Raw genomic sequence first — 23092 nt, forward strand, 5'->3', positions numbered from 1 at the left:
TATGTTCCCTAATTATAAGGTATATCATAATCAAAATTACTGTTCTTTATGTTCCCTAATTATAAGGTATATGTCATACGTTATCAAACTTACTGTTCTTCATGTTCCCTAATTATAAGGTAAATATCATACGTTATCAAACTTACTGTTCTTTATGTTCCCTAATTATAAGGTATATGTCATACGTTATCAAACTTACTGTTCTTTATGTTCCCTAATTATAAGGTAAATATCATACGTTATCAAACTTACTGTTCTTTATGTTCCCTAATTATAAGGTAAATATCATACGTTATCAAACTTACTGTTCTTTATGTTCCCTAATTATAAGGTATATGTCATACGTTATCAAACTTACTGTTCTTTATGTTCCCTAATTATAAGGTAAATATACGTTATCAAACTCACTGTTCTTCATGTTCCCTTATAAATGTCATACGTATTCAATCTCGCTGTTCTTACTGTTCTTCAATTATGGGAGTAATAATTTGTTTTGTTTTAGTTTGTTTTAGACGATATAAAGTTTTCCTAGCGATCATTTCATTTTGACTTCTAGCTTCACTAATATATATATAAAGACGGAAGAGCTGTTTGATAAATTTTATTCATATATGTATGGGTGAGAGAGAGAGTGCATGTGTGAGTTAGTGTGTGTGTAGTGGTGGTGGTGGTGGTGTGTGTGTGTGTGTGTGTGTGTGTGGTGGGATGTGTGAGGTCTGTAACTATGTTTACACTGCAGCTTATCATTCACGTTTGTGTATTTTATACATTGAGTAACAGTTATTCATATTTAGTTTTTGTCAATGCTTTTATCGGGAGACACATACTTGGATGTTTGTAAAGTTGCTTAGTAGGTGTGTACGCGAATTTAATATTTTGATACATGCGCTGTAAATACTATAACGACGAAGAAACAGTTTTCTTCAAAACATAAAAAAGTAACCAATTCATTACCTAGAATAGAAAACGGAGAATTTTCTATTTTTCCAGGATTAGCATGGAAAAAATCTACATTTGTAATTTATGAACATGGAGTATGTATGACTATTCCTTTTTAAAATCTTTTATATTTGTTGTAGACTGAAAAAAGGCAGTTGTAATCATACAAGTCATGAAATGATACCAAAATAGATTGTATTTCGACATCTCGTCCAATGATATCAACGTCGATTGTATCTAGACATCTCGTCCAATGATATCAAAGTCGATTGTATATAGACATCTCGTCCAATGATGTCAAAGTCGATTGTATCTAGACATCTCGTCCAATGATGTCAACGTCGATTGTATCTAGACATCTCGTCCAATGATGTCAAAGTCGATTGTATCTAGACATCTCGTCCAATGATATCAAAGTCGATTGTATCTAGACATCTCGTCCAATGATATCAACGTCGATTGTATCTAGACATCTCGTCCAATGATGTCAAAGTCGATTGTATCTAGACATCTCGTCCAATGATGTCAAAGTCGATTGTATCTAGACATCTCGTCCAATGATGTCAAAGTCGATTGTATCTAGACATCTCGTCCAATGATGTCAAAGTCGATTGTATCTAGACATCTCGTCCAATGATATCAACGTCGATTGTATTTAGACATCTCGTCCAATGATGTCAAAGTCGATTGTATTTAGACATCTCGTTCAATGATACACAATAATACAAAAGTCGATTGTATCTAGACATCTCGTCCAATGATGTCAAAGTCGATTGTATTTAGACATCTCGTCCAATGATGTCAAAGTCGATTGTATCTAGACATCTCGTCCAATGATATCAACGTCGATTGTATTGAGACAACTGACCTGACTGATACGAAAAGCTCTTTGGATTTCATTGCAATCGCACATACTATCGATTTCACTTATTGAGTAAACTATTTATTAATATGACGTAACTGAAACCCTGATTTGCTACCTGTAAGACTATTAGTAAGTTCATTATACATTTTATTGTGATGAACATCTAGACTAGCAAACAATCAAACGCTGCTTGCATGGACTTTTTGTGATGTTCAAGAATCTGATATAAAAGATAGAGTTTTTGACATTAACACTAACAGGCAGTCTAAATGATATTTATACTGAAGTATGATTAGACGATATTTCTTCTTTGTAAAATTGGTTTATGTGAAGGTAAGGTTCCTTCGTTAAAGAGCTAACCTGGTTCTTTGCGTATACAGGTAAAGTAATAATGTCTGCAGACAAGGATAAAGTGATTGGATGCCATGTGTTTCAGGCAAGATCAAGAAATACAGAGCTGTGTTCTTTTTTTGTTATTTATTTATTTATTTTTGTAAGAATGATAGCTCTAATGGTTTTAATTCACTCTGAAAGTGAATGCAATCCAGCATGCTCTCTTGTTACAAATTCCGAAATCTAAAAAGTATCTTGAAATCAACAAGGCAAATGGTGGATTTCACGATAGTTTGAGTTCTTCATAAAAAACTCTCGATGCTTAACGTTTTAAATAGTGATTAAATCGCAAGTAACTATATTCCCAGGCGGACCATAATTACAGGATAAGAACATATTCCGTTGTAGCATATTAACCTGGCTGAGTGATGGGAGAGTTTGGATAGCACTTTTATCGATATTTAAAATGATTGTCCTATGTTATAGATAACAGTGTCTGATATGGGTAGTGAGGAGGTGGAACAGTTCCGTAACAATGTATCTATTAAAATGGCGGAACCTCCGTGGAATTACAATGAGACACTCGTGTCAGGCATAAAAGTAAGTAAAAAAAAATGAATAAATAAAAATTTACATGTCAGAAGAATCTTAAATTCATGTCAAAATCGATGTAAAAAGGTCAAAATATATCAAAAATATAGATTGGAGAAATATCTACTTACAGACCTCGGCATAAAGAACATGATGGTGATGAACATCTTCCAAATAGTCCCCATCAACCTGCATTCCATGCAACCATATACTGTGTGTTTACCTGTCAGCTGTTCACCTATTGCATCCAATTCATGATATTGGGTACTATTTAGAGATAATTCATTGTAGGGAAAACGAAACCATCAGGCTTTTTGTTTTGTTGTTGTTTTTGATATTGTAACATTGTAATGTACAACAACCTGTTTCGTCAATTTTATGTATGCAGGGATCGGAATATTCACCTTTTCTACATGATGTAGTGTATCTATACATGTTGATACTGAATGAGACGGTAACAGAGGGCAACGACCATCGTAATGGAACTCTCATCTTCGACAAAGCCAAGGGCAAGATATTCAGAGGTAGATACCAACATGTTGTTGAAGCGAGTAAACAAAATATATCAATCAACATATTACCCATCAATTAAACAGAATAATTAGTTTTATTTATTTTCCTGTTGTAAAATATATCTGTAATCTCATTGTCTGAAAATATATGAAAAAAAATGTAAAGATAAATATATATCTGCATGGGTAAATAGACGTAATATAGACCGTGTGTATAAGGAAATCATTAGTTGTGGAGGACAACATTTGTAGCCATTCTTGTAACTGCTTTGTTCAAGAATAGTAACCTATTCATTTGATAGCCTATTTTCTCCGTAATTAATTACAACTACTTTGTTCCTATATAGAAACCTATTCCTTTGATTGCCTATTTGCTCCCTCATTAATTACAACTACTTTGTTCCTATATAGAAACCTATTCCTTTGATTGCCTATTTGCTCCCCCATTAATTACAACTACTTTGTTCCTATATAGAAACCTATTCCTTTGTTTGCCTATTTGCTCCTTAGTTAACTAAAACTACTGTGTTCTTGTAAAGTAACCTATTCCTTTAATTGCCTATTTGCACCCTAGTTCACTATTTTACCTTGTGACTGATACAACTCAATTATCGATTTATATAGTTACCCATTACTTAAAGGTTTATTGTGTACAGCCAGAATGCTCTGGTGTCTCATCATTGTCTTCAGTGAAATCGTCCATGAAACCCTAGTGGATTTCATGACATTTGTCAATAGGTCATTTGCAATTTTATCGATAACATTCAGAAAACGCTTCATTGTTTGCATTGAGACAAGGAAGTGGGCGAAATTAATTTGTTATAGCTTAGTTACCTTTGATTATGTGTTAAGTGCATTTTTGTTGAGAATGTTCGACTTGTTGTCGCTTTTAAAGACAATACGTGTTTCAATGCCGAAGAATTCCATTTTTATTGCGCATGTAACTTGTAACTGATTATGTGCGAAGAATTCCTTTATTGATGCATATGTAAATTGTTACTAATTATGTGTGAAGAATTCCTTTATTATTGTACATGTAACTTCTTACTAATTATGTACGCATCAACATTGAAAATAATTAATCAATAAACCGTTAATACCTCTAGATATAAATACATAAGTATAAGTACATTTTATCTCTGCTGATTAAAATCGATCGTAACTATAAGAATAGATATAAGATATAAGTAATTTGGCAGTTTTCAGTGCAAAGCTTAATTAAAATCATTATGAATAATTAATCTACAACATCTAGGTATTACCGGGAATGTGAAAGTAGATTCTAACGGAGACCGAGAGCCCGATTATTGGATCTGGGATATGACTGACACTCGGTTCGAAGTGGTTCTAGAAGCTCAAATGACCAGCTCAGATATACAGGTAATATTGATTAAGTACATTTCAATAATACATCGAAAGGTTTATTCCAACTATATCCTGTTTTTGTATTTCCATTGGTATTAATGATGGCTTAAGTTCAACAACAATAAGATTTACAAATACTGTAGTGATGTCCTCGACTCCACGATAAGTACATGCTTCGTGATGAGAAGAATACTCTTACTACATGATATATATATACCACATGCATTGGTAAAATCTGATTTTGTTTGAAGACATTTTAATGTCTTCTGGTCAGCAGTAAACTCTCATTTATCTTGTCTGGTATCCAGTAGGCTTGGTGATATAGTAAAAACGTAAGAAAATAAAAAAATATTGATTAAAGGAATATTGGGTCTTTAATGTGATGTCAAGGATTATGGAAAATATCTTTATTGTGTCATAAGGATATCAAGAACATGGTGACACAAAAAAGGATATTTTCCCTACATCCTTGACAACAAAATAAAGACACTATTCCTTATATCCTTGACAACACAATGGAGATTCGACAGCTTGAGTCATATTCCTCTGTTGGTGGATTTTTTAGGTAACATGTTAATCACAATATTTGAATAACATTCAATTTAAAAGCATTTCCATGTAAATGTCATACAAATATATTTTTATTAAGATGTACTGATCTATCGTAGAAAATTCGCACATTGAAGACGATACGATGGAGTACAACAGACGGCCTACCTCCTAAAGATAGTCCTGTGTGTGGTTTCTTCGGTGAACTATGTCCTAAATCAACAAGTGGTAATGCTACTGCTGTATTGTTTCTTGGGGAGGGAACGATGTCTAGTGGTAATGATATTGTTGTATTGTTTCTTGGGGAGGGAACGATGTCTAGTGGTAATGATATTGTTGTATTGTTTCTTGGGGAGGGAACGATGTCTAGTGGTAATGCTACTGCTGTATTGTTTCTTGGGGAGGGAACGATGTCTAGTGGTAATGATATTGTTGTATTGTTTCTTGGGGAGGGGACAATGTCTAGTGGTAATGATATTGTTGTATTGTTTCTTGGGGAGGGAACAATGTCTAGTGGTAATGCTGTATGTATATATTAGGCATACAACATGCTGTATTGTTTCTTGGGGAGGTCAGATAGTGGTAATGATATTGTTGTATTGTTTCAGGTAAAGGTATATATATACAACATGCATAGATCAGGTATATTATGGGTTTGGAGGATTTTACTAACTTGGAACGATGGTGAGAGTACATTGAAAGTGGTTGGTTTGGAGAATGGAGTACTGTTTTAATTAATAGTGCCTTGTGTGAACTAGAAGTAATGCTGAAAAGTATATCATGCTTAATATACGAATTTGGTTTGGAGAACGACCACTGTGTCAACTAGAGACAACACGTGTAACGCAAGCAATTACATTGTATGTTCTTTAATTAAGGTTACTTAAATGGGTTTTGAGGATGTGGATATATAAATATATGAGCATCTGTTTTTACTCTGTTCGTTCGCTGAAAGGCCGAAAGGTCGTCATAGTAGACGTAAAAAGCAGTTAAATGAACAAAATAATAGTTTACTCTTACATGTTTGTTCTCCCTTTGAACTATTATATTGACTTGTCCGAGTGTTTCTCTTCAATTTCTTAAGTATCCATTTTGTAACTTAAAAAGACTGGGGATGGAGTTTACCGAATTCTGACAATTGTTTGAAATGTTCCATCTGCTTTTCATAGAAGAGAAGAGAGATGTGTAGACTTATTTGATTGTTTTCTTTCTGTGATAGTTTTTCTTCATTAACTGTTACTTGAATTTATTTTATTTCCTTGTTTATTACTCTGAGAATCTGAAATGAATATGATTTTTAATTTCAATTGCCATGGAGTCTGCAGTCGATGAAGTAAAACACTCATTTTATTTGTACTTACATTTTCAAAAGATTTTCGTAAACCATAATATCATTCATATTTTGTAGTCCTTGTATCGTCGAATCGGTTTTTTATAACATGGAAATTGATTTAATTCTCGGTTTATCTAATCCCCAGGTACTACAGTCTATATCATTGCTGGTGTGATAGTGGTTTTGTTGGCAGTAGCTGGCTTAGGACTTGGACTTTTTCTATATAGGTAGATACTAAAATATCAATACAATGTTATACAGGGAAATACTGAAATATCTTGTCCAGGTATATACTGCATTATCAATAATAAATTTTTATAGTTAAATTATGAAATATTAATATAGTCTTATATATCTAAATACTTAAATATCGATCATTATCTGATACAGATAAGTCAATGCAATGTCAATGTCAATTATCAATCAAGTGTAGAAAGGTATTGTATGAAAACCGTTTTTACATTTCTCAGACGTGCTCGATACGAGAAAGAGCTTGAACTTCACCTTTGGAAAGTGGATTATGAAGAAATCAAAATCACCAAGTCGCGAGTTATTGGAAGCATTAGCCAGGTAGGCACGTCTTCTATATACAATCAGCATGCTGTACAATCAAATTGTCAAATGAGCCCCTAATGAAGTCGTATACAAGATCCCGAACCTATAAATGCATGACCATTTCGTACACTCACACATCAGACATTAGCACCGACTGTTGAGATTTAGTTTTCTGCGTTGACATCCCTGGTGAGAATACTTGCTTTGATTTCCACATGTCGTGGTAATGGCTCAAAGTCTTTTGCGGAACATTATTCGTGGCATAATTTGAACATTTTATGTATTTATTTATGTTGCGGTAAATTTTGCTCTGTAATATATTCCTATTAACCCATCATTAGAGCTTTTCATCATGATGTCATTGGACAAATTCTACAACCATCCAAAACTCAATAACTGTTGACTATACATCATGTCATTAAATTGTTTGTAGATTACCAACGAGGTAACTATATGTTATCACGAAAAATGTCAAATAAAAATCATCGCTGTTGGGTTAAAGACTACAATTTGAAAAAAAACCTTTAATTTTCAAAATTTTTCAAAATTTTTACTGCAATCAATGGAGGACGCCAATGAATTGGATATCTTCAGTTTTTTGTGCTTTTTACTTTTAAGATTGTATACCCATTTTGATTTTTCCTTTGATCTTTGTTAATTGCCGAACATCAACCACGTTTATTATATTGAATCATAGTATAAAGTGTTTCCTAGATGTCCTTTAACGTATGGTAGCAATTTTGGATTTAATTTTCAAAACCGAAATGGCCGCTATGACGCCATTTCAGGTTTACCTGAATTGCCATAGCGACTGTTGAATTCAGCTTTGGACATGTTTTGTACATTATAAAGAAAATACTATTTACAAAAGAGAAGTTTATGAATACATCAACTTTTGGATTCTGGTAAGGTTCATAGATGAAAAGTGCTATTTTGGGTAGCTTTGAAATACTTCTCAAGTTCCATCAGTGAGATTCAGTTGAATTTGGTTTCCAGTAGGGGCAAAATTCAGAAGTCCTATTTGGATAGCAAATTAACAAAAAGTCTAAAGATATACAAAGTCTAGAGTCTTGAAGATAAAATATAAGATTTCTAAGATTACAAAATTGTGAAAATGAATAACACAATAACAGAGAGTCAAAGGATGATGCCAATGGTTATAAATTATGTCAATGGTTAATTTTGAAAATGTTTCTTCGGGTAAAAAAAAACCGATATAAAGTTCTAGCTAGAATCTCGATATGTAATTGGTAGCTTGTTTACCACGCTGATGGAAAAATTTATTTTTTGAAATGAGGTCGAATTGATGGTCAACGATTTCTAGTTTGTGTATCTGTTTTTGTGACCATGGTTATTATCTCTATTGAATCCGGTTTGCTTCATAAGATATGTTGTATTCCTTTTTGTCTGTAACAATACCATTTTCCCCGAGTAAGCAAGGGATGATATGATAACAACGTTTTAATAATTAGACGTATAACTGACTGCTGAGTTCCTTATTTTCACGTGTGCATTAATTAACATTGACTGTGTGGTATATCTGGTCCTTTTGATTTGCTAATGACAATACAGAGATATAGGTCTCGTCTCCTTTTTCAGCTCAGTCTCAATACGATCACCTCCACAAACGTTTATACTAGCCATCCATCGGAGTCCTCATTAGTTGTTGACCAGCAGGTGTTCTCCAAGATCGGCATGTATAAGCACACTGTTGTCACTCTCCGGTCTCTGCCCAACAAAAACGTCATCAGCCTCGAACGTCAAGATTTAAAGGAACTGAAAGCTGTAAGAGTGATTTCATATTTACCGCACACTGTTTCGTATTTGCCGCACACTGTTTTGATTTTACAGTACACTTTCGTATTTACCTCACATTATTTCGTATCTACCGCACATTGTTTCGCTTTAAGCGCAAACAGTTTCGGGTTAACTGCACACTGTTTTTCATATTTCATGTTCACGGTTTACATGGTTTCGTATTAACGGTACGTTGCTTCGGATGTAATATACACTGTTGAGTTGCATATTTATTGTGGCAAACAGTTATGATTTGCATGTCACTCCAGCTTATTTTGACATTTTGTAAGATATACAAGAAGAGTGTGTGTGTGTATTAATGTATGTATGTATGTATGCATGTATGTATGGATTGTATGTGTGTTTGTGCGTGTATGTACGTGCGTATGTATGTATGTATGTATGTATGTATGTATGTATGTATGTATGTATGTATGTATGTATGTATGTATGTATGTATGTATGTATGTATGTATGTATGTATGTATGTATGTATGTATGTATGTATGTATGTATGTATGTATGTATGGCTGCTCTAGAGGTAACTTGATTACATGGTTGCCTAATGTACTTCTGAAAATAATATTTAAAACCTTAGACATTTTGTTGATTTTTCAACCTGTTTTAAACTGGACACTTATAAGACCATTCCACTCAGCAAGTAATGATCTGTCAGAGAACGGACATAAACTTGCTGGTTCTTGTCCTAATCTCATGAATCTTCTTTACCTTATGGAAATTACTTAAAATAGCCCTGAGGAAAGCATTATATAACTTAAAGAAATTTCCTTGAATTGCTTTTTTAAGTTAACATACTAATGCTTTCCAGTGGTATTTTAGATCCTTAAGGAAAATTAATGAATACAGGGCCTAGCCTAATAATGGATAATTGTAACATATAGCTATTTCTGAAGATTTTTAAAGTGTCCCGCCAATCAATAAATACAATCAAAATAAAACACAATTACAGGTGTCATGATATACATTCAAATGGCCGATTTACAGACCGTCGCCCGGGGTAATATCAATAACATTCAATTCTACTTTGATGTGATGATTGAAAATGTTTCTGTATTGTCAGGCACTTAGGAAATGCGACAGAAGACCTTTTTGTATATACATTATACGCGTTTTTCTCTAATGATATACCTTTCTGACATAGCACAACGACTTCGATCACATTGGATTAAAGACCACCACTTGACTAGATATTGCGTGCATTATAACAACCGCAGAATGGTAAAAAAAGGGACAAAATCAAAATTTCATAAATTATCGAATTAAGTTATTTTTACACCGAAAACATTGATATTGTGCTATTTCAGACGTTGGTTTGAAATTTTCTAACTTATCGCAGTGGGTTTCCGTCAACAGAGATGTAGTTTTGGTTCCTGACTGCTTCGTCCTTGTAATAGTATTTAAAAAAATACACTTCAAGATGAAAATACGTTTGTTAATGGGAAAAGCCTAAATCTGATATTAAACACCACCACCACACAAGGTTGAAACTTTATTGATAGGTTTGAAGGTTCCATGTGTAGCTACATGAATGACTATACCAATGTACCGATGAAAACATGCATTGAAAGAAATTCTATAGAATAGAAAACTTATGTGTTTCGAATGCTATTTGGCAGGTGTCCTCGCTGAGAAATTGGACACTAATTCCTCTGGAACACCTGGTCCTATTGTCCCTATACTTTTCTTAATGTCGTCCGTGTGATTTTGTCTGTAGTATTTCCTATGTGCAATCCATTGCTGCTTTCTTCCTAGACAGACAATGCTATAAAATTACTCACCAGCTTTATTTACGGTATGATATCAACAATGCTACAGAAATAAACTGATAGAAGTAAACATAGCATGAACAGTTTACATGAATCGGAATCGGAGAATAATTCTCTCTAAAGCTGCAAGAAAACAAGAAAACTTTACCAAAGAATCACACGGATCGAATATTCTTGTAATCTGTCGGTAGTCAGTATTTGCCTCCCAGATATATTCAAGAAAAATTATTGCATTATCTTGTCTAACATGCAATAATCACGAATGACAGTTCTCCAACAAGATTCAAAAATTATAAATTTTCTAATAATTCTTAAAAACGTTGCATGTCCTTCTTTTAAGACATAATATTTATTGCATTTTCTCGACGCCGGGCGCTTGATGGAATCCACAAATTTCTGAAGCATAATTGTTTTTCAGTATTTATCTTTACTATTGATCCGTAACCTTTTTCTGGGTTTGACTGAATTCACCATTAAAATTCAGTGACATACAATCGAACTCATTTTTTCTACTCTTAACCATTACGAAAATCATTCTTCATTTTCTTAAGAATACCACCTTTTCTAAAAACTAAAACTTTTGGTTTTATTGATATTGATCGTTAAAGCCCGTTTACTTGTCTAATAATGTAGGGAATAAGATTTGTAAACTTTCTGGACATTGAGCTAAAATAACAGCATAATCAGTGTACATAAGCAGAAACGGATTTACCTCTTGTAGTTATAGACTTTATAACTAACTTGCATTTAAAAATCGTTACCATTTAAAGAGTATAAAATGGGGGTTATTGCTTCTCCTTGAGATAATCCGTTTTTACATTCAAAGAAACGTGTAATCAACCCATGTATTTTACACAGTATCAGATATTTCCACATAATGATCTAGTTATCGTAAACATTTGGCCGTCTGACGTCTTTGATTAACTACAGTCATACTTATTGTCTATGAATCAAGTCGAAAGCTATTTGCTGTAAGCAATAAAGCAGTAATATAGTCTTTTCTATTTAATTAATCAATTATAGTGTGTAGGGTGAAAAGGACATCCACACTCCATAAGTCTTTGCGAAAAACAAACTGTGGGTCTATTATAATACTACAGTACAACTCACTTGTGTCGAACGTGCTTGAATTTAATACATCGGATATGTCGAATGTTTTGTTCGTTCCCGAATTTTTCTCTTCTTCATCTTAGTAAGTTAAACAAGGCTGATACGAACACTGTTGGGTCGAATACTGCACTTGTGTCGAACATATGTGGTCCATCCCTTCTAAATTCTACCAACATTTCCATTTTTGTGTCGAACATTCAGGCGTCACCTTGTCTCAGGTAGAAATTTCCTGTATATGGTCTATTATAGATGTAAATACCTTTCTAACACAGCTTACCAATGTGGTCCCCCGATCATTATTGGTTTCATCAAATATACAGTAAATCAAACATAATGAGATACAATACGTACCGTTATCATTGTTAAATAAACAAACAATAATGAACTTCTGTCAACAGTTGTTACCGTTACAAATATATGGTGTAATTAGGGAGTTAACGGTGATGATCCCATTGTATGTGATTATTGATATATAATGATCTTATCTATAACATCATGTTTTCTGATTTGTGTAGTATTGACTTGTCCAGTCATTAATGAGTACATGAATACTAATAAAACAGTATATTGTGTATGAGGTCGGAGTTAACTAACACGTAGAGAAGCATGAAGGGACATATCTTATCTAAGTTGCTAGATCTCCTTCACACAAAATTATATACGTTTAATTATTGCTGGTTTACACAAAAGGCGAAGAAATGACAGCATCCCATCATTTCAGCGTTAACAATGTCATTAATTGCGAACATCCCAACATCGTTCTAGACAATTTGTGTTTGGCGTCAGTTTAGTATAATCAAATGAGATATCGTGATGTAATCAAGCCACCTAAACGAAGTCATGTGTATCCTTTCAATTTAGAAGTTTGTTATTTAGTTGAGACTAGATTAAAATGTGTAGGCGTATTTTGTTTGTTCACTTTATTGGTCGTGGCGCTCTTTTATCGTGTGTCAATGTTATTAAAAGAGTATGATTATTTTGTTTCTTTATATTTTAAAGTAAGTCACTGATTTTAAATGTGTAGGCTTATTTTGTATTTATTTATCTTTTTTATGATATTTGTTTATTGAAATAGTTGAGCGATTTTTAAAAATATGTTATATCATGAATGTAGCATTGAAATGACAAGGCCAGATTGATTTTGTTTATCTTTATTAATGAGATACTGTTAACACATTTGTATATATATTATTTGTCCTGATGTGTCCTGTCACACGGCCTCGTCATAAATGTCTTAAGACACGTGCATAACAATACTACTGTGACGTCATTCATACGTCACGTCTTGACGACGTCACATGGTTGTATCGGTTGTGAAATACCTTCGAAATGAGGCGGGCTTATCGGGAAATTTTATTGAGAGTTTTCCCTTATTTTTTCAGAAATACGAATAGCATGATAAATAGAATATTTCACTTGTCCCGGTGTTATATTGAATTTATGAAACTCGTTAAATTATTGGATGACATATCAAGTGATTAAACTCGTTTAGCAAATCCCACATTACATCAACTCTCATGTCAGATCTACTAATTTTACAAATTGGAAAGAAAAAAACACCTCACAATATCATACATTGCGTGTAATCTATACTACTTCTCTCTGCTTTGAGTAAATCCAATGATAAATTGGATCATTAAACTCACTTAATTCTAGAACATATTTCCAACATGTTATATTCCGGTATGTCTTAGTGTGCCCTAACATTAACTAGCTTTTACATCATTAGTGAAAGCCAATTGATATTTAATGTCTATACTTAATGTTGGTCGCTTTTGATATACTGGTTTGATGTAATCCTGTTTTTGTGTTAACGTTGTCATGTTTGCTATCTCACTTGACATATTATGTTTCCAAACACAAAGGAGGTTTATTGAAGTGACTGATTAGAAAGGAAGTTGATTCCATAAAGACTTATCAGATGGCATTAGGTCAGCGAATAAGTAGAGAATATGATCATCTAGCAGTACTTTCTAGTAAACAGAAAGTGGTGAGATCATGTAGAAATTCTGATTAGCCGCTTTCTTAAAATTGATTGAGTTTTTGCAAAATGAATAAACGTTTATGTGGTATCAGGGGACAGCTATACAATCTCGATACATTGAACAATATAGAATCAGTCGATGTCGTTTAAGACATCAAATAATACATACATTTGTAATAAGCTTTTATTTAACGTTTGATTCAGGACAAACCACCTGTGTCACGTGACCCTGACTTAATGTGAAGCCACAATTTAATGTTAGAATGTAGTACTACACAATGTCGTTTTACTTGACGATTTAATGTTACATTTTGATGCCAGGTCACTTGATTGCATCATTTTATTTGATGTAATATCACCACCAGATGTTATTCCGTTTATTCCATGATGTCATTTTACTGCGTGATGTCATGTTACGTCATAACATAATAACATTATACAATGTTATTACAATATTTACAAAATGGAATTTTATTCTATGAAGGGTTATATTTTATGATGTAAGAATACTGATAACATCATGTGAATAAATATAATGTAACTCTGTGGCACCACGTGACTAAAGATAATGTAATTATATGAAACTTTAATGTAATCACAATACTATGGCGTAAATCCCTTATATACAGTTTCTCCTCAAATTAATTCATATATTCATTTGTTTCAGATGTGGGATTTAAGACAGGAAAACGTCAACGCTTTTGTCGGTTTCTGTCTTGATGAGAGAGGGCCTTGCCTTCTGACAGTTTACTGTAGTAAGGGCAGCCTTCAGGTTTGTGTGACAAAACAAGTCTCCGTTGGTGGACAGAATTTAGACATTCATTCGAAACTCATAAGACCATTTTGGATAGGCTACAACAACCTTTTTTTTATATTTCTTTAGTTTAATTTAGATAAACATGTATCATTTTCAATTTTTTTCATACTTGCTCAAGAAATTGTCAGAAAATTTGGTGTTAATATGCAAGATATAAAACTAAACTTTACATAGTTACATGTTACGTTTTAAAATGAAAACCCGTCAGTCTGGAATGATTATGTTTTCCTTATTTTCAAACTTCTGTAACACTTATCAGTTGTAAATGTATGATGTAATTTTCATTACAGGACATCATTGAAAACGAAGACGTCAAACTCGATTGGATGTTTAAGGTGTCACTGATAACGGATATAATCACCGTCAGTATCAGCATCAGTACTGTATAATACGTGGTTGGTCTTGAAATGTTCCGGTTTTTGTTCCCTCTGTGTTCTTATTAGGTGTACTTACAATATAGATGTATTTACAATGGAGATTTTGGCAGAAGCCTTTTCCGTAGCCGTAGGGAAAATTCACAAACAAAACAAAAACAAAAAAAAACCCAAAAAAGACACACACGCACACACACACACACACACACACACACACACAAAGTTGCCGAAAACAACAGTAGAGAACATTAACGTTATACATTATATTTTTTAAAAAATAAGATATTTATAGCTAGGTTTGAAGCGCTTTTGTTCATTCATAGTCAGCAATACACAGACAAATGATATCTGCTTTGATTTCATGTGCCCGTGACTAGCCTGTCAATCAATCGTTAGCTTGGAGAGAAACTATTGATTTTTTATGCACATTGATCAGAAATAGGAATTGAGAAATAAGACGATAACCTTGATGAAGAATGGTTGTTACTTTCCACATGTGTATACTAACGTGCTTACGTATAACGCTTATTGTAAACACTTCTTATAAGTGGTGTTCGTGTATACATAAGAATGCGGATATGTATTTATGCAAGCTCATCAGGAAATAAAAAACAGATAATACCAGTAGATGTCAAACGTCAGATTTACCAAAACCAATTAAAAGTTTCCTTCCAATTTTTCCTATCAGAGCTCTTGTTATCGTCCCCTAAGTGCTCGTATCAGAGCTCCTGCTATTGTCCCCTAAGTGATCCTATCAGAGCTTTCTTTATCGTCCCCTAAGTGTTCCTATCAGAGCTTTCTTTATTGTTCCCTAAGTGTTCCTATAAGAGCTCATGTTATCGTCCCCTAAGTGCTCGTATAAGAGTTCCTGCTATTGTCCCCTAAGTGCTCCTATCAGAGCTCCTGTTATTTTTAACGCTCCTATTTTTGTCCCCTTGGCGCTAATATTGTTTTCCTGTAGTTCTTAGTATTTTGGTACTTTTGTCTATTCAGTTTTTCTGTTGATGTGTCCTCTGTCACCTTTGTTGTCCCCTATATTTTCAGTATCCTTCCTATCATACCCTTCATCCATGAGCGTACCGACTCTGTTTCTTAACTTTTAGGCTGCAGTTGCTTTAGACCCCTTAACATTACCCTAGATGTACTTGTTATTTGTGTTTCTTAGGTGTAATATCATTTCCTCCATTGATTACTTCGACTACGTTAATCAGAACATGATTTATGATTTTTAAAATTGTAATCTAGAATGTTTTTCTCATCACAAGGGGATGCAATATATTCATAATTCGCCATTGAAAGTTCACGGAAATCTGAAAAGCAGTAACTGTGTGGTGGACAACCGGTGGATGCTAAAGATTACAGACTTTGGAGTTCTCCGGCTTCGATCGTTGTATCAACAGGCTAATCTTTCGGAATACCAGCAGTACAGCAGTAAGGATATAACTTCCATATATATATATATATAATCTTTGTACAGTGTTGTACGCTTCCTAAAACGTAACAACTCTCTACCATGATTATCCCTTTGATTAAAATTAATATAAATAAGTCTATTATAAAAATTAACGTCTAAAGCACTGATATAATTGACTTCTAAAGAATGGTGCTTTTTTTCAAATACCAGAGCTATCGTGAATTCTATTCTGTATATTTCAGGGAAATTTTGGACAGCACCAGAATTTTTAAGGTTGCCCGAAAACCAATGTCATTCTTCTCAAAAGGGAGATGTGTTTGCCATTGGAATCATCCTATTTGAAATCCTGCATCGATCTCAGCCGTACGACACCGCTTCCGATACTCCACAAGGTTTGTCTGATGGAACTGGAATGATAGGTTTGATGTCAAAGAATCTGTTATAGTAGGTATAAATATAATACCATTTAGGCTTTTGGAACAGAAACAGAAAACACGACAATACACTTACACGACTAAAGAGATTTTCTTCGTTCCACTTAACCGTAATCAATTTGTATTGCCATTCCTGACTTAAGGACAGAAGAGAGATATTAGTATTTCACGGTGGATCAATAATACAAAGTTCAGGGGATTATTTTATAGACACGTTAAGTCATGACCATTAACAAAAACTTAATAATTGGAAGAATTGTTTTTAGAGATAATAATATACCTGATTTTCTCAAGATTATGAGTGGTAACCTAAATGGACATGATGTAGGCGGCCATACATTTTAAGCCGATAAAATTTTTACCTGAGTGTGACATAAATTAATGAAGGTAGGTCAAAGTGAGACTGCAAGATACTGCAAAAGCAGCAGTTTTGGACACTTGAATATTTTGGATAATCAAGCTGAAAAAAATATTTAAGTTTTTATAAAGCGACGAATCAGAAAGCTGCATTTGCATACACGCAACGAAAAATCATTAACATACTATTTCATAGATTAAGTGTACCCACAAAGTCAATGAAAATTAAAACCCCACGAGTTTACAGTACATATTATGTATATCAAAGCTAACACTATGATATATGTCGGATTTTCCTCAGAAATTGTTGCACGTATCAGAAAAACGGAAAACCCGCCATACCGACCACATGTAGCTTATCAAAAGGACAACATTCTGGAAAATATGGACGATGTACCTTCGGAAATAACACAGATCATGACGTCATGCTATGAGGAGGATCCTGATGACCGTCCCAGTATCTCCACCATTAGGAGTTATGTATCCAAGATAAATAGAGGGAGGTATACATGAAACTTTATTGATATAAATCATGATTAACATAACTGTATGTAATTTGGTGTTATTATACTAGTGTATATCATAAATGAGATCAGGAATGAAATTATGTCTCAAATCATTTACATGAAAATGAAGGTCGAATCCGATTGAAAACATCTAATGAATGATGATAGCAGAACACAATGAACATAATAATGCACATTTATTAACATAGTGGAGACCTAATTTGGTACATACACATAATTAGCTTTGCTATGCTTAAAAGAGTGCTATTATAGATCTTGTTTTCATGTGAAAACATGGCATTACTTATTTAAATACACTATGTAAATCAAGATTTACATCGCTGGTTTCGTCTATAAAACAGAAGACGCTTAACCACCTCGTTGACTCTTTGTACTTTTTCATTATTTTCCATGTTAAGTTTTCGTCTGTTCGGATTTTGCTCGCGTTTTTTGAAAAGAATAGATAAAATTTTTTTAAAAATAATTTATTCGGACTTCTAGGTAGGAGATTAAAGGTAATTTACTCGCAAACAAAACCTAATTCAAGATACATTATTTTTATGTAAAGGTTTGATTCGTATGTCTCAGCTGAATAAAAACTCATGTTTCATCCTCTGTTTTTGCTTGATTGAAAAATGAACATAGAACTTCTTTCAACTAGATAAAATTGACGATTCTATAAATCATTTTATTGTGATAAGATTTTGTGAAACTGTTAAATAACAATTCAGGAGAGTGTACTTGAATGAAGTGACATATCTTTTCCTTATTTTATTGATTTTCATTTCATTTTGAATCGGTCTATTCGTGATTATCGGTATGAAAATGAAACATGTTGTCCTTATAAGGAAAGAAAAACAAAACTTTACTGAAACTTTTTAATAAAAAATCGAACAAAAATAAGAGGAATATTTCAATTAGTCAAGAGGAGAAAAGACAATGTATTCCTGGAAAACCTTTCTTTTGTTTTAACGGCTGAAATAGTTCCTAAAACAAGACAAAAATCAGTTTAGTAATTACATGAGATAACGCATACCTGATATGGCCAATGCGAGCAATGTTATGAAAGTCACGTCACATTGTAAAAAGATACATCTATGTAGTTGATGCGCACTGCCAAATTACCCGACTGATAGGTCAAATTTCTATCTTGCTGTTTTATCAGTGTAATACCTCTCAGGGTAACCCATTTGAATATAAGTCTTTGATATTAGGAAAATAACGTTATAGAATACCATGTCCAAAACCGTTTATCTTGTACGATAAATGTTGTGCGATTCTGATATAATGATATAAACTATAAAACATGTTGCTGATACCGTTTTGTCTTCCATTTACTACAGACGGACCAATATTGTTGATAACATGATCACTATGTTAGAGAAATACGCCAACAATTTAGAACAAGTGGTGGAACAAAGGACATATGCACTTCTTGACGAGAAGAAAAAGACTGACTCTTTGCTTTACAGAATGTTACCGCGGTAATTATACACCGTTAGGCATATTCTCCAAGTAAAAATGATAGATTTGGTTCCGGTTTAAATATCATTTTCTGTTTACCTTATCACTTATTGTTCCTCGCACAAAATGAATTGACAAACTATCATTCCAAATATATCTCTAATGTGGATATTATTACATCTGTAACATGGAGAAGACATTCTTTTTATTTGTTAATCTAATCAGTCATTTCAATTGTGCCTCATTTATTTGACAGAGTTGTGGCAGAACGACTTAAATCTGGTGAAAACATCTATCCGGAAATATTTGAATCGGTTACTATCTTCTTCTCGGATATAGTCGGTTTTACGTCACTTTCCTCCAACAGTACACCAATCGAAGTGGTGGACTTTCTAAACGACCTCTACACTAGCTTCGACATGATCATAGCCCAGTACGATGTATATAAGGTAGGCTTGTGATATGCCAGGCAATATAAGTAAACACTTACAAACCATAAAGACCTTATTTCAATAAAAACAACACCAATGAGTAACACTGTAAAATAAACATTAAATTTCGTACGGAACATTAGTTTATCATTTTAATTTTTTCATGATAAAGATGCAAATAGCTTAATTAATATATATTTATACATATCGAGTTTTAAAAGAAATAAAAATGCAACACTATTATTGAAACTGCTGTCTTGAATGCTGATAATAGGTAGAAACCATTGGAGACGCCTACATGGTCGTGAGCGGACTTCCTGTAAGAAACGGTAATCTTCACTCCAAAGAAATAGCCAACATGGCGCTATCTCTGTTGGCGTCCGTGGATACGTTTAAAATAAGACATCAACCGGACATGAAACTGCAACTGAGAATCGGCATCCACACTGGGCCTTGTGCTGCAGGTATGATAGAGAACTAATACTAAAAAGACAGCATAAATATCCAAAACATCTAATGTAGAAAGATTAATTTTCGTGGGAGATTTATATCAATTTGTTTTGTTTGTACTCTTTATTCACGAATTAACATGTCCACGTACTAGGAAAATAAATATGAGTAGATATATCGAGCTATATCTATCAACGAAATCAAAGGTCCGCTAAAAAGGATTTTTTTTGAAAACCCACGAAAATTAAGCCCCGTAAAAATATAAGATATATTTTACATACGCAGTTCGACAGCAGATGTTACAACTGTGTCCTTGTATGCATCAGGAAACATTTCATTGTCTGTCCTCGCATCTTATAAGTGGGAAAATATCGACTTCAACCACCCCGTGTGGTCGATTCCATGACACTCTCTCTAGATAAATGTTAATGCCTGAGTGTGGTCTACTCCTTTAGGGGTTGTAGGTCGTACCATGCCAAGATACTGCCTGTTTGGGGATACAGTCAATATGGCATCCAGGATGGAATCAAATGGAGAAGGTAAAAATGTTGTTTCTGAACTATAACATAGGAAAGTTAATCTGTTTATTCGAAAATTCAAATAGGAAATTTAAATATACTGCTTTTTCTTATGAACCAATGTTCAAGGTCAATAATGTTGGGTTAGAGTCCATTATGAAACTACCAGCGTTGGTTCATTTCTAAGAAGTCAAATCAGGCAGGCTTATCGTCAATCTCTGTATTGTTTTGGAAAAGGTATTTGATGTTCTTATCTTTTGGATTACATGAAGACTACTAAGATGTAAACTTAATGTTCTGTGTTTGCTAAATATCTTAAAAGGGTTTAAAATTCCAAATATAGTGTACTAATATCTATCACAACACTGTGTCTACAAATAACACAATGTGCAACCCCGTAGTATCACAACAAACACCTGGTCTATTCAAAAGTTAGAGAAAAAAGAGATTATAAAAGGAAAATTGGTATCTGTATGATTCCGTATTTTAAATGTTGCTCCGGGGATGTATGATCCAATAGGATTGGAGTTTCATGCATGTTATACCTTTGATATATTCTCATAATTGTTATTTGTTTCGTATGCAATTAATGGTGTTTTTTTATCTATAGATATCAAATTAATCATGATCCTCCTAATTCGGTACACTGTACAAGCCAAAAATATAACTTTTCCTTTTCAGTATAGATTCCATATCAGGATGATTATCGATTATTTGTTATTTTTTTCTTTTTATACATTGATTTATCAGCACTAAGAGTGCACATGAGTAGCGCCACATACAAGTCGATGTGTGAACACCAAGGATATGATATTCAGGAGAGGGGTAACATAGAGATCAAGGTAAGGATTGGTAGATGATAGTCAAAGTTACTTATTTCTTTAGTTAAACATAAATATCCCTTTTTTCTTCTGTTTTCGAAATGAAACAGTATTGATTATGATAATTCTCTTCTTTATTCGATCATTCCACCCTCACATAGCCCACCCCTTCCAAAAAGAACAATTAATGAATAAAATTATATAAAGCGTGTGAAGTACAACAGTTCCAATCTTACACATTTTAGTTTGACAATTTGAACAAGAGAACTGTATAAGTTGTAGAATATAATGAAATCTAATCATAATAATGTTTTCCAGGGGAAAGGGACGGTTAAAACTTACTGGCTGCTGGGAAGGTCGTCTACGAAATCGACACTACCATCACCATTATGTAATGGGCTTGCGTAAATTTTGTCGCTTTACTTACCAGTGTTGTGAGTTTACAAACATAATGTTACTTTACCTGGATACACCATCTCAACTACATTTCTATGGCGTCTGTATAGCGTTTTATCATTGCGTCTTAGAAAAGGTGTCTCACACAATATGAAAACCAAATATATTTATGTAAATATTGATCATATTGTGGGTAAGGTATTGTAAAAAGCTTACTTTTTGCTTAGTTAGAACGACTATATCAATCAAATGGCTTAACTACTGGACACCAATCAAATTTTGCTCAATAGACTCGTTGGCAATGTTAATCATCACTTGCTGTGTTGACCATAGTATTGAAACATTTATTATGTCATATTAATGTCTAAACATTTTTTTAAATGTCAATTTATATAACAATGGGCTTTATCAATGTCATGTGAATGCTTTAGGACCAGTAGAACTTTTGCATCCTCGAGGACAAAATGAACAAACATGAACACGTTTGTTGTAGTAATATGACCCATTGTAGAGGAGTTACTTGTATTATGATAGTATGTGTCGATGTAAGAAGTCATGGCTACCATTTTCATATTATCAAGTTTGGTTATAAACAATTGTGTTCAACGAAAATGTACTGTGTATGAATTATAGGCTACCGAAATCAATTGATATTCCATTACAAGACGACACATATTTAGATAAAAAATATTTCAGACTTTAAATTATTACGTATAATCTAAATTGTGTAAATATGAAGCTTTTGTAAGATAAACAGGCTGGTCAAGTACATGATGTGATTTTACCGATGATAATGGTATAATATGTATGATTATCATTCTAAGAATGAATTTGCTTTTTTATTAATATTTCACCTATGATATTACCAAGAATGAAGATAGGTTATGATTGGGTTAAAGTTTGATTTTGATCAACAGTAGGGATGTCAACATATTTTTTCTTTTAATTTTAGACAAAAGAGATATAAGTTATTATCTAACGCATCCAGCCACACATTCTGTGGTAATGCCTTAGGACTACATGGCTGCTAAAACTATTTACTCTATCAATAAAGACAGAAATGATTTTACAGTTGTCATCACATGACACACAGCCATGTTTGAATCCCTGAACACTCTTCGAAGAAACTCGGTAATATCTGACAACTTTCTTTTCTTTTTGCCCTTTTAATGAGTTTCGAAACGAAATGAGTTTATACATTTTCAGTGAATAGTTTGTATTTTGTTATGTTCCTTGCCAATAGTTTGCTCAACTTTCTTCAGGTTTTAAACATTTGTCATATACTGCTAGTATAGAGCTACAACGGTCTACCGATGTATGGGCAGAATGTGAATGGCCATTGGTCTGTACACAATTATTTGTTGTACTTCTTCGTTGTCTTGCAGAAAAT

At 33.3% G+C, this 23092-nt stretch overlaps 1 protein-coding gene across 1 annotated transcript in view; it reads left to right on the forward strand.

Moving 5' to 3' along the window:
- The window catches only part of LOC132554393 (atrial natriuretic peptide receptor 1-like), a 35394-nt gene extending 13680 nt beyond the window's left edge, over positions 1 to 21714 (forward strand). Inside the window, exons 5-20 of the mRNA XM_060218704.1 lie at positions 2624 to 2737; positions 3117 to 3252; positions 4496 to 4620; positions 6878 to 7057; positions 8642 to 8827; positions 14388 to 14492; positions 14828 to 14899; positions 16177 to 16342; positions 16568 to 16717; positions 17418 to 17619; positions 18966 to 19106; positions 19343 to 19535; positions 19792 to 19981; positions 20423 to 20506; positions 21236 to 21327; positions 21625 to 21714. Coding sequence (XP_060074687.1) covers positions 2624 to 2737; positions 3117 to 3252; positions 4496 to 4620; positions 6878 to 7057; positions 8642 to 8827; positions 14388 to 14492; positions 14828 to 14899; positions 16177 to 16342; positions 16568 to 16717; positions 17418 to 17619; positions 18966 to 19106; positions 19343 to 19535; positions 19792 to 19981; positions 20423 to 20506; positions 21236 to 21327; positions 21625 to 21714 — 2226 coding nt within the window. The remainder of the gene's footprint in view (positions 1 to 2623; positions 2738 to 3116; positions 3253 to 4495; positions 4621 to 6877; positions 7058 to 8641; positions 8828 to 14387; positions 14493 to 14827; positions 14900 to 16176; positions 16343 to 16567; positions 16718 to 17417; positions 17620 to 18965; positions 19107 to 19342; positions 19536 to 19791; positions 19982 to 20422; positions 20507 to 21235; positions 21328 to 21624) is intronic.
- The last annotated feature ends 1378 nt before the right edge of the window (positions 21715 to 23092 follow it).

The sequence above is a fragment of the Ylistrum balloti genome, unplaced genomic scaffold (genome assembly GCF_031769215.1).
Source record: "Ylistrum balloti isolate Yb309-2 unplaced genomic scaffold, AGI_CSIRO_Ybal_v1 Utg369640, whole genome shotgun sequence".
Taxonomy (NCBI): Eukaryota; Metazoa; Mollusca; class Bivalvia; order Pectinida; family Pectinidae; genus Ylistrum; species Ylistrum balloti.